We start from the raw sequence: 12,845 nt of genomic DNA, 5'->3' as shown, positions 1-12,845 counted from the left end.
TCTCACCAAGGCCCTGTACAATTGTAGCAAGACTTCCTTACTCTTATACTCCAATCCCATTGCAATAAGGCCAAAATGCTTACCTGCATGCCAGCCTTCTGTGTTTCTTTCACGAGGACACCTAAATCTCTCTGAACACCAACGTTTAAAAGATTATCAACATTTTAAAAATATTCTGTTTTTCTATACTTCCTACCAAAGTGAATAACCTCACATTTCATCTGCCATCTTACTGCCCACTCACTTAATTTATCAATATACCTTTATAGACTCTTCATGTTCTCCTCACAGCTTACTGTCCCACCTATCTTCAGCAAACTTGGATTACACTTGGTCCCTTCATCTAAGTTATTGATATAGATTGTAAATAGCTGAGGCCCTAGCACTGCTCCTTGCGGCACCCCACTCATTTCAGCCTTCCAACCAGAAAAAGAGCTGTTTATCCCTACTCTCTGTTACTGTCCATTAGCCAATCCTTTATCCATGCTAGTATATTACCCCCAACCCCATGAATCCTTGCCTTGTGTAATAACCTTTTATGTGGTACCTTATCAAATGCCTTTTCGAAATCCAAATATACTCCACCCACTGGTTCCCCGTTATCTACCCTGCTAGTTACATCCTCAAAAGACTATTTCATTTGTCAAATACAATTTCCCTTTCATAAAACCATGTTGACTCTGCCTAATCATATTTTGATTTTCTAAGTGCCCTGATACCACTTCCTTAACAATGGATTCCAGCATTTTCTTGACGACTGATGTGAGGCTAACTGGCTTGTCGTTCCCTGTTTTCTCTCTCCCTCCTTTCTTGAATAGCGGGGTTGGATTTTCTACCTTCCATCTAGAATCTAGGGAATTTTGGAAGATCAAAATCAATGCATCCACTATCTCTGGTCAAAGAGTTGAGTTTTAAATAGATGCTTCAAGGCAGGAAGGGTGAAGGGGAGACAGAATAGTTTAGGGAGGGAGTTCCAGGGAGTAGAGACAAGTAAGCTGAAGGCTCTTCCAGCAATTGTGGAGAAACAAGAGGAGGGGAAACACAGGAGGCCAGAGCCACAGGACACAGGAAGTGAACATTAGTATGACAGCAAGAAAGCTTTTCAAATACCAGCTCAGTATTATTACTTTAATGTTAACCTTAAACTATAAAAATGCTTTCATGTTATTTTAAATTTAAAAAGTGAAACACTGCTCAGTTCAGACTGTTTCCCTGTTTTCTATTTTTTCTTCCCCATCTTCTCCTTCCTTTCTTCATTATTTGAACCTTTACTTTTTTCTGTCTGAGCTAACCCACCCTAATGATGGACAGCACCATGATGACATAAATGTTATAACACGGAAACAATGTTCAGCCCTAGTATGTCCATGTTGATGTTGAATGTGGAACCTGCTACCACATGGAGTGGTTGGTGCAAATAGCATAGAGGCATTTAACAGGAAACTACATAATACATGAGGGAGAAAGGAATAGAAGGATATGTTATAGGGTGATTTGAAGTAAAGTGGTTGGTGGCTTGTGTGGAACATAAATATCAGCACAGAACTGTTGGGTTGAATGGCCTGTATCTGTGCTGTAAATTCTATGGACTGTTTATCCTCCATGCCATGAGCTTACTCTGCTCCCATATCACTTTATTCCCCTTTCCTTCAGTCACCTATCTAACCTATTCTTAAAAGTTAACATGGTTTCTGCTTCGATCACTAATTCCAGTACTGTATTCCACAGCCTCACAGTCCTGTGTGTAAAACTGTTTCCCTTGCTCTCTGACCTAAATCTCTTCAATCTTAAATCTGTTCTAGACTCCTCAATCACAGGAAATAATCTGTTTCTATCACTTCTGTCACATGCTTTCATATAATTTTAAACATCTCTATCAAATCACCCTGTCACTTCCTCTGTTCTAATGAAAACAGGCCAATTTTTTCAAGTCTTTTTCTGTGTTTGTATATCCTCTTACCAGGCAGCATTCTCGTGAATCTGTGTTGTACCCTCTCTATTGCCCCAATACCCTTCCTAAAACTGCACGCAGTATTATGACTATTGTTTAACAAGTCTTCCCCTCCCCTTGCTCCCCAATAGTAAAGCACATGAACAACAATTTTAGCTCAAATCAGATAATGAGATCAAGAGAGGATTGGTGCATCTTGCCGAATAATCTCGCCAAGATCATTTCTGGGAGACAACTTTACTAAATTAAAAGTATAAGATGTACTGGAAGATACTTTAGAGATCATTTAAAATAAAGACAACTGAATAATGACACTAAAGATGGGTGCAATAGATAACCCTGAGGTGAGTTTAAATTCCTTCACATCGAACACTGCAATGGTACTGCAGATTTGGTATCAACACTCTGATGCCAAAAGGACAATATAACGTTGCTAGGGAAGGCAGATGTCGCTGCAAGTGCAATCATCTCCAAGAGGGGCCTTCGACACAATGCCCTCTTTTCAAAGATTACTTTTTTTTACAGTCTGAAAGAATTTCGTTCAGATCACTGTACTGTATTTTGAAATGTAAAGTCGTAAGCCATGGACTTTCTGCTATTTCCCCATTTTACCTTTTGTGTGCACTCTTGTGTTAAACTTTACTAACAGCAGAAAATATTCAGCGCAAAGGAGCTGATCTTGCTGCCGGAAAACAATCTCAGACAGCAGTCAGGAGACAGCGGTGTCTCACATTTGCATTTTAGTACATCTTGTGCAAGGCACTTGTGCTTTTTCACTCCATAGTATAAATCAGAGCTCCTTACTCACAATAATCTTAAAAATACAGTCAGCACTGCACTGGCTGGCGCAGTATATAACTGCAGCAATTGTATCATGTTCAGGAACATGCATTGAAGCAAGGTGAAAAGCATTTGTTGGTAATAGTGGGGGATGGGTGCATAGTTATCCTAACTTAAAGCGCTGCATGATAAACTACCATCTCTCTGCTACTATGCCTGTTCCATACAAAAAACCCTGCTATGACTAATTAATAGCCTTTCTTAAGACGTTTTCTGTGAAACCACATTTTCTATGCTTCAGTCCATGTGTGCAGTGAAACGGTATAATGTGTAAAATTCAATTAACTGCCATCATTTTTCTTCTGGACAGCATTCATCGTTTACACTGTGTCAGCAGCACAGTAGCGGCACTAAAAAAGAGATGCTGGTTTAACATACTTAACTGCGCCAGAAACCCAGTCGAAAATGTCTTTCTGAAAATGTTTTTTTTCTACCCGGTATTAGCAAGATTTTAACCCAGACAGAGATGACAAACAGCACAGAGGTGTTAAAACAAAGGGGGTCAAAATCAACAAAAAAAAAATCAGTGACTTTTGACAACATTTGCAAAAACATAGTGGCATTGCCAAAACTCACTGAAGGCATCATGTTACCTGGCTATGACAAACAGCACACAACTGACACCCAAGTAAGCCAGCAGAATATACATCCAGATATCAGGGGAGAGAGGATTCAGGAAGGAGAAAACGCCAGGATTTGTACCGTTGGGCTTTCGGTACAAAATACTTATTCCCAGAGTCATGAATGGCTTTGAGAAGTCAATGACCTTCTCTCGGACGTAGGTGATAGTCAAAGGTGCAACTGCGAGATCAGCTTTCTGTGGACAGAAATAGAGAGGGAAAAACATGCAGTTAGTATATCAACAGAGGCAAAGCAATGTTACAATATAATATGGGTTATAGAACTGCCAAGATAATGAGCTGCAAATTGTTTCTTAGTAAATCCCGCAGAGTGAAAGTCGTCATGCATCAATGACACACAAAATCTTGGCAATTGATTGGGCACTGATGAGTGCTGTTGCTGATATCAAACATTGAGCAAAATGCTCTCACAAAATCTTTACAGTGTGCTTCATATGTACAATCAACAGATCTCATGCTTTTGTTCACAAGGAGATAGATTATATACTTTTTTACAATAGTGGTGTTATCAACAAAGTGTTTTGGGGAACATGTTACAAGCAGCAAGAGCGACTGCCACAGTTTTGGGGTCTTTACACTGGATTTTGTGGTTGCCACCAGTCACTTTCTAATGCCGACCTCGGGGACCTATCGATCCAGGGTGCACCTGTATCTGCCCAATAGCTAGAGAAACAATAGCATGACACACAGATCATAGCATTGAACCCTGACTCTGTACACCAGTTACTGGAATATACAAGCTGCCATGAGAATTCCCCTCTCTTTTCAGACAGTGGACTGGATAAGTCTTCTATCCAGTCGAGATACAGGCTAAGAAATGTTTTTTTTGCATGCGATAAATGAATGAACAGTACACAGCTATCACAGTAACATAATTTCCCTGCACTCATCAAGATGTAAAGTAACAAAGACATAACTTGCTTTCTCTCTAACTGTATCGCTAACTGTACATTTACTCACTGTAACCGCCGATTAGCCTGATTTTACTTGTCAGGTTTGCATAGATCTTTAAAACACCTGACTTTACAGCCGGTGACTGTGAGCAACCAGCACACTGTCTGCTTTCACACTCTGCCTCTCTCTCTCTCTCTCTGCCCACTGAGTTGCCAATCATAGAGACTTCCAGCTAAGCAAGGATGTTCTCTTTTCTCAGAACTTGGTGTCAAAAGCACAGCTCCAGGTTGAAGGGCCTGTCAATGCTCCTCCCCTCCCCTCCCCCCCCCCCCCCTCCCACACACACACACACGCACACACAGTGTGAACTGAATAGCATTACACCAGGGAGCAACAATTGCCCCCCACCCCGATTTTTGGTGTTTTTACTGCCGTGGTGGTTGAGGTCGCCTCTTGAGTGAAATTCCTCCTTTTTTTAAATCGGATCCGAAAGTCGCTCTTAATGGGGGCAGTTATGAGGCAGTGGCAACACATGAGGGATGGAAGTTGGGTGGGGTGCGGAGTGGCCGTCGCGATGACGTCATCATGGCGCCTCGTCACCACGGCTCTCCCCTTCACTTAAAGAGGAGACCCTGCGTGATCTTTAATCTTCGGCCCACTGGGCCACGAGGGAGGGTTTCGGCCGGGCCAGCAGCCTGCCATACAAGAGAGGGTGCCAGGCTGCCTGTTGGTAGCCCAGCCAAACATGGCATTCGGACGACAAAAAAAACATGGCGGCAGCGGCAGCAGGTCCTCTCCTTTAAGGGGAGCCAAACCGCTATTGCAGAAGGCCTCAGCCGCACTAGACTACCGCGAAAAAGCTTGTTTTGGCACCGCTGGGTTGGCTGAAGATTTTCACGGTGGAATTTCACTGTCGGGGGGGCGCGGGGGTGGGGGGGGGGGCAAGGTAGATCGGTGGCGCGCACTGTGATGACATACTGACATCAGTAGCAGCGGAGCGGTAGCAGGGGGGGTGGAGCGGATCACCTCCGGGATAGCACGGGAGCGGAATTTTGATAAAGGCGGCCATGACACGAAAAGTCGGCGGCAACTGCATTCTGCAGCTTGGCCGCCGGTTTCCCGTGTTAAGAGGCCTTAAGGAAAGAGCCAATTTAGGCCCTCAGGTGTCATCATGGTCCTCCTGTAGGCCGCTCAGGATGATTAGATAATTAACACTCCAAAGTACGATTGCATCAGGCCAAAACAAACTTGCACCTTGAGGAAATTCTAGTAGACAAACCAACACGTTCAAACCCATGACTTTCTGTTAAAAGGAAGACTGTATGGGGCCGAAATTCAGGGTCTCAGAAAGGCCCGTAACTACCCGTTTGCGGCAGCCATCCGGTGGAATCCCGTGGCCGCCTCTTTGTGATCAAATGGCCGCCCCGACCCAAATTCAGGATGGGGATTTTTCGGCCTGGACCCGATTCTGCCCCGATGCTGATGACCACCACAAGCGCGTCATCAAAATGCGCACTGCCACTCTCCCTCAACTGAAAAATACACCGAGCGAAAGTCATCGAAAAAAAATTGATGCCCCGCTGCAAGGTGATCCTGACAGTTTTCTCTGTCGATGCACCTTATCCAGAGTGTGTGCAGCCCAGCAGCACAGCGGCCCTTCAAGGGGGCGGCCCACTGTTGCGGCCGCCATGTATTTATTTTTGCGGGCCGACATCCCACAGGTTCGGCCGGACCGCCAACAGGCAGCCTGGCACCCCTTCTTGGGTGCCAGGCCACTGGCCCACTGAAAACCTCCCTGGTAGCCCAGTGGCCGAAGATTAAAAAATGGCTGATTCTCTCCCCTTTAACAGAGGAGAGAGAGCATGATGGCGCACACGCGCTGTGACGTCACCACCACTCCGCTGCTGATTGACAGCGGCGAAGTCCCAGCCCCGACCCAAATTCAGCCCCACAGCCTGCATTCCTGTCGATCTCCTGCCCCCGCAATGACCGACTTCCCATTGATCCCAGTGGTTAAACCAGGTAAAAGCTCATAGGTGCGCCAGCTTTCTGGCGTACCTGAATTTCGCTCCCTGTATGTCTTCGGGAGTTAATTTTGGACTGGATTTTCAGATTTGGGGGTTTTTCGGTGAAAACGGCAGCATAACTTCCATATGATTCTAGCATTACAAGAACAAAGGTACAATACAGACATAAATCCAATTTGGCACAGAGACACTTTCAGGATGTGTACACTATATACAAGACTTTTAACATGTTATAGGTAACTAGATATACAAGGATGGATGGTCTTACATCAAACACTTCAGTTGTCATTGTAAACCACAATTTTAAAGCTTCAATATTTTATCAACATTTTTAAGTGGTTTATCAATATCATCTGAAACTTAATGTATTACAATTCTAAGTTGTATTATTTCAGATCGGTGGAGATTATTGGGCAGCTATTTTTTCCCCCTGGTAATAGGTGTCATAGTGGACAGCAGACAGTGTTTCATAGGCAAAGCAGTCGCCCATACATGAATCCTGTGATTTGACTCAAAGAGTTGCTGTACTAGATGATACAAACTGACCTAATGCGTTTCATTCCACGCTGTGTTGCGGACGAATACAAAACAGATACCTTGAGTGACTTTGAGCCCGTCAACTAATTTCTATGGGACACTGATCGCTATTAACCAAACAATCCTGACCCCTGAAGTTTATGACATCATTTAAACACATTGTGCTTACGACCAGGTATCCATTAGCCTCTCTTTCAAATGAGCAGAGACTTCACTCTAGAAACAATGCAGCCATAAATTTTAAGCTTTTTTTGTAAAATGATTACTGAGCTAAATATTTTAGCAGCACTTTTAAGTTGATACTTGCTAATTGAGTGCAAACAGTGCTCTCAGCAAAACACTTAGCAGCATACCCATTGGATCAAAGCACAGCTAGTTGTATCAAGATGGACGACTGAACTGACATTTCTAATATGGAGTGGGACTTCCTGTGAACTTACTGCACCAACACTTCAAGAACAAACGTTAGTAATATCATTCAGTGTGGCTAACTTGTGAACAGAATAATCTACCAACAAATAGATGGAGAAGCTGCAGTGAGAAGTATTTAAATATTTCTTAATTGCTTTTGCAATATACAAAGAATATTGGCTACCTAGTAACTAAATCAGGGCTTCAGGCAAAAGCATACAACCACAAGCATGTAGTTTGAGCATTTTATCACTCCTTTAAAATATTCAGTAAACCTGCTGACTTGTGGTGCAGTTTTTGTTTTACAATTTTTTTTGTAATTGTGCGCTCATCAAGATAATGGATGTTAGGGTTGACTATGGAATTAAAATGGCCTGATCGTAATGCTGAACTCTCCACGAGTATTTCCCTCCAGCTTGGCATCATGCTGGCCCTGAGTTAAAATCGACCCTCGAGTCAGCATCAAGCATTTCCAGGTCCAGTATAGCATGGTTAGATGTTGAGCCAAGCTCCATGTGCACTGCCCCAACAATGTGTCTCAGACCCAAACTCAGAAGACTACCTCCCACTGCACCAGTGTGACACTTTTCTAACTCCACGTCAGCCATATGCTGGCTTACTGTGTGAAAACTGCCAAAGTAGTTCCCAAATTAGAGGTAATTTTGTTGTCTAGGTCGATACTCACAAGGAATTGGATTGAGGCTGCATAACCACATGTCACAGCCTTACAGACAACAGCTCGAGGCGTGTGCTAGATTCAAACCCAGGTCACAGAGGTAAAAGGCCCATGTTTAACCCAATGCAATGCCAAGTCATTCTATTCAATGTTGGGTATGTTTTTTTGCAATCTTCAGCTCTCTGTGTCAGTGGCACCACCAACACTGTTGATGCCCAATCCTATTCACAGTGAAGGATTTACATTACAACTTAATTACTGCAACTTTACTGAGAAATAATTTGCAGGGGTAGAGTTTCCACTTTGGGCGCAATCAGGAAATTGCGCCCAAAATGTGCATGAAATTGCGCTGGTTAGGTTACAGTTCAAGGGGGCACCCTGACTGGGGGCGGTAACCACCTGGGGCCGAGTTTATTTGCGCCCGGCACTGAAGTCCTGCCCGCGCCGCTGAATTCGGTTTACTGCCCATCAAAGGAAGCGGAGTTCAATCTCACGAGCTCCACTTCCTTTGGGGGCGGTTACCCGGGCGATGCTGGGGCACTGTGGGAGGCACCACATGGATGGTCCACGTAGCGTTGACGCACTTCAATGTCCCTCTCCTTTGGTAAAAGGGGAGGGCCACTGTGCACATTGCAAGGCCTCTGATGGCCTCCACTAGGCCACCAGGGCAGAGTGTGACCGGGCCTGCAGCGTGGCACCCAAATCGGAGTGCTGGGCTGCACAAGGGTGGCCTGGACCACTCTCGGGCCACGATCATAGAGCTGATCCGTGGATCGGCAATGAAAAAAAGATAGCGGCCCTGGCGCCCTCCCCTTTAAGGAGCACGTCGAGAGTGGATGTTGGCCAGCTTCGCTACTGGCGCATGCAATTTCCCCTGCGGGGCGTTAATAGGGTCGGCGGGGCTGTGAGGAGCCGCCGCACATGGCGATGACATCATTGCCAGTTGTGCGGCGGCCCAGGTCGCTAACTGCGGGCCGCAGCGTTGCCATGGCAGCACCTCCGCAAACTCCCAGGCAATTTCCCGGGAGGCATAGCCCCCCCCCCTCCCCCCCCGCCCTCTCCCATGGGAAAAGTCTCCTCTGCCCCGTTACCACCCCCCGGAGGTGCTAATGGGGCTATTAAAAGGGGAAATTTCGCCCCCTAAGTTTCTGCTAAAAGTCATTTGCATAATCACAAATAATCGTTCATTTCCATTAAAAAATATCCCTTGATGTATTTAAGAGTGTTAACCTGGTGCAGTTTAATTAATTCAGCTGAAAATGTGTTTATCAGCAAAAATAAGCAGTTTTAATAAGGGTGTTCAATCCTCCACCTGTGAATAACCTGAATTAATATCATTAAAAATGACTTAAAAAATATATACTGAACCACTTAATAGTTTCACTGATGTACACTAGTCAGTTTCTTAGTAAATTAAATATTTTTTGACATGAAAAACTTTTAAAACATGCCTAGTGGTGCCTGTGCACCTTAGAAAATGAATGCAATTTGAAGAGCCTGTGGTAAAGCTAATACTAATAGTAATTATAGTATGTTGTCTCTTATCTTCTTTAGCAGCTGTTTCTACGATCATGGCATTTCTCAAACCTGAATTAAAGTTCTCAATATAATTCAACGTTGAGTTAAAAAAAGCATTGAGTGCACTATACTCCTCAATTTGTTACAAATGGAAGGGGACTCATCAAGAAACATTAAAACCAATCCACAAATAAACAAAGCCTTGAAATCCTTTCAAATTGTCCCAGATGAACAGTAAGCAGCAACTGGATTTAAAGAAAATAAGAAACAGGAACAGGAGTAGGCCATACAGCCCCTCGAGCCTGCTTGTTTCCGCCTCAGTCTTCACCCCGGAGGGGTAGCAATGGCGGCGGTGTGCTCTTCCGGGCGGCTGGCCAGCTTCCAGCGCCCCGCCGGGATTTTTGCTGCTGGTTTCGGCGGGGCACGGAGCATTACCGCCCAGAAGAGGCGAGCCGGAATGTGCAACACCCCTGGCTCGATTTTTGGCTCCTGCCCGATCTGTAGCGCTCTGTAGAGCGTCATGCTGGGACCACCTGTGAAAGCAGGCGGTCCGAGCTGTGTCTGCTGCAGTGAGGTAAGTGATGTCGATGTCAGGTAAGTGTGATTGTTTTTTATTTTATGTTTTTTGCGATTTATGTTGTGGTGGCGTGAGTTATTTATTGGGAATGTTTTTGGTGGGGGGTTTTTCTGGGTTTTTTTTCTCTCCAGGCATCTCTCAGGAGCGCTCCGAGGCCGGCTGCTTAGCTCCGGATTTTCGCCCTAAGGGAGGTGTGTAACGCTTCCCTTAGCCCTCCGCCCCACACTCAGAGCCCAGCTGCCGAATTTTGCTGACTGAAGGGCAAACTGTTCCTGGGCGTAAATTTTACCGCCCTGTCGCCATTACCGCCCCGAAATGAGTAAAGCCAAAAATCCAGCCACAAATGTCTAACAATGTTTCCTCATTCAAACAGAGAAAATAAATCCTTTTAATGAATGCTGTTATGAACACAGCAGCCATTTTAAGATCAGATAAATGTCGAGCAGCTAATGTTTTGAAGTCCGTGTGATCGGTTTGAAAATCAGGAAACCTGAATTCTTCTCAGCATTGGAATCAGTGTCTTATTGAAAATCCTATTTCAGAGATTAACCGAAAAATAAGTCGCACTGATGGTAAATGTTCTGCACTGGCAAAACATCAGCTTCATAGCAATCTCATAACATGGCAATTAATGTACTTCTATTTGGTGTCCTTCTTAGTATTCCGACCTGTAAACTGTTCTGAGACATCTTTCTATGTATGAAGAAGATGGCAGTAATGTACTTTGTTGTTGTATTGTATCGAGCCAAATGCCTGGAATGTGCTGGAAGGTGGTGAACAAAACTAGTAGGAATTTGAATCAAATTTTTTATTGATTTAATTTGTCAAATTTCTGAACACGTGATTCACCACATGGACTGCAGCGGTTCATGAAGGCGGCTCACCACCATCTTCTCAAGTGCAATGGGGGATGGGCAATAAATGCCAGCCTTGTCACATCCCATGAATGAATAAAAAATAAAATATATATATATATATAACTGCAATTTTAACCCAATCCGCCCGGCGGGACCAGCGATGGTTCGGATCAGACAGCCATTTTACACCCCACTGGATTTTACAGTATATTGAAGTTAAAATCAGGACATATGTTTTTACTGATGATTAATCCTTTTGTGTTTTGATGTTTTAAAGAAAGCAAGAAGAGAAAGAATGTGTAATTATATAGTGCCTTTTCCGACCTCAGGACATCCCAAAGCACTTTAAAGTCAATGAAACATAGAAACAAAGAAACATAGAAAATAGGTGCAGGTGTTGGCCATTCAGCCCTTCGAGCCTGCACCGCCATTCAATAAGATCATGGCTAATTATTCAACCTCAGTACCCCATTCCTGCTTTCTCTCCATACCCCTTGATCCCTTTGGCCAAAAGGGCTATATCTAACTCCCTTTTGAATATCTCTAACGAACTGGCCTCAACAACTTTCTGCGGCAGAGAATTCCACAGGTTCACCACTCTCTGAGTGAAGAAGTTTCTCCTCATCTCGGTCCTAAATGGCTTACCCCTTATTCTTAGACTGTGACCCCTGGTTCTGGAACTCCCGAGCAACGGGAACATTCTTCCTGCCTCTAACCTGTCCAATCCTGTCAGAACTTTATATGTTTCTATGAGATCCCCTCTCATTCTTCTAAACTCCAGTGGATACAAGCCCAGTTGATCCAGTCTCTCCTCATATGTCAGTCCTGCCATCCCAGGAATCAATCTGGTGAACCTTCGCTGTACTCCCTCAATAGCAAGAATGTCCTTCCTCAGATTAGGAGACCAAACTGAATACAATATTCCAGGTGTGGCCTCACCAAGGCCCTGTACAACTGCAGTAAGACCTCCCTGCTCCTATACTCAAATCCCCTAGCTATGAAGGCCAACATACCATTTGCATTCTTCACCGCCTGCTATACCTGCATGCCAAACTTCAATGATTGATGTACCATGACACGCAGATCCCGTTGACCACCCCTTTTCCTAATCTGTCACCATTCAGATAATATTCTGTCTTCCTGCTTTTGCCACCAAATGAAGTATATTGGAAGTGTAGTTCCTGTTGTAATGTAGGGCAATGCACTGCCAGGGATAAGTGTTCGCCAGGACAGTGGCAGAACTTTCTTCTTATCCTCAAATAATGCTATGAGACATTTTGCATCTGAACAGCCTTGGTTTAATGCCTTATCCAAAAATAGATGCAAAAAATCTTCGAGTACTATTTAAAAATGAGCAAAAGATTTGTCCTGGCCTACATTCATTCCATAAACAAACATTACTAAGACAGAGTGGTCTGCACAGAATGATCCTAAATAGAGTGCTTCTAAACAGAGTGGAATTTGGAGAGAATGGGAAATCAGTGTTGGGGGAAAGGAGGAGAGAGCGAGAGGAACGGCCGGAGATAAAGGTCGGCCTGGAGGCTGGAGGGAACGCAAACGTCAGGGAGTGGGGTAAGTGACGTCTGCACAAGGGAATGTACAGATAAGAAGATTCCCCCCCACAATGTCACATTCTCCCCCGCAATGTCAGATTCCCCCCCACAATGTCACATTCCCCCCCACAATGTCAGATTCCCCCCACAATGTTACATTCCCCCCCCACAATGTCAGATTCCCCCCCACAATGTCACATTCCCCCCCACGTCAGATTCACCCCACAATGTCACATTCCCCCCCCACAATGTCAGATTCCCCCCCACAATGTCACATTCCCCCCCACAATGTCAGATTCCCCCCACAATGTCACATTCCCCCCCACAATGTCAGATTCCCCCCACAATGTTACATTCCCCCCC

General features: G+C 44.6%; 1 protein-coding gene across 4 annotated transcripts in view; it reads right to left on the bottom strand.

Annotated features, from left to right (window-relative positions):
- LOC139267373 (glutamate receptor ionotropic, kainate 2) overlaps positions 1-12,845 on the bottom strand; it is a 319,999-nt gene that overhangs the window by 99,693 nt on the left and 207,461 nt on the right. For 3 of the 4 annotated variants that reach the window (XM_070885607.1, XM_070885604.1, XM_070885603.1), the window contains exon 11: positions 3,385-3,608. The exons of the other annotated variant lie outside the window; for it this stretch is intronic. In XM_070885607.1, coding sequence (XP_070741708.1) covers positions 3,385-3,608 — 224 coding nt within the window. The remainder of the gene's footprint in view (positions 1-3,384; positions 3,609-12,845) is intronic. 4 annotated transcript variants of the gene reach the window in all.

The sequence above is a fragment of the Pristiophorus japonicus genome, chromosome 7 (assembly GCF_044704955.1).
Source record: "Pristiophorus japonicus isolate sPriJap1 chromosome 7, sPriJap1.hap1, whole genome shotgun sequence".
NCBI classification, from domain to species: Eukaryota; Metazoa; Chordata; class Chondrichthyes; family Pristiophoridae; genus Pristiophorus; species Pristiophorus japonicus.
This window is presented reverse-complemented; position numbering and strand designations above follow the sequence as displayed.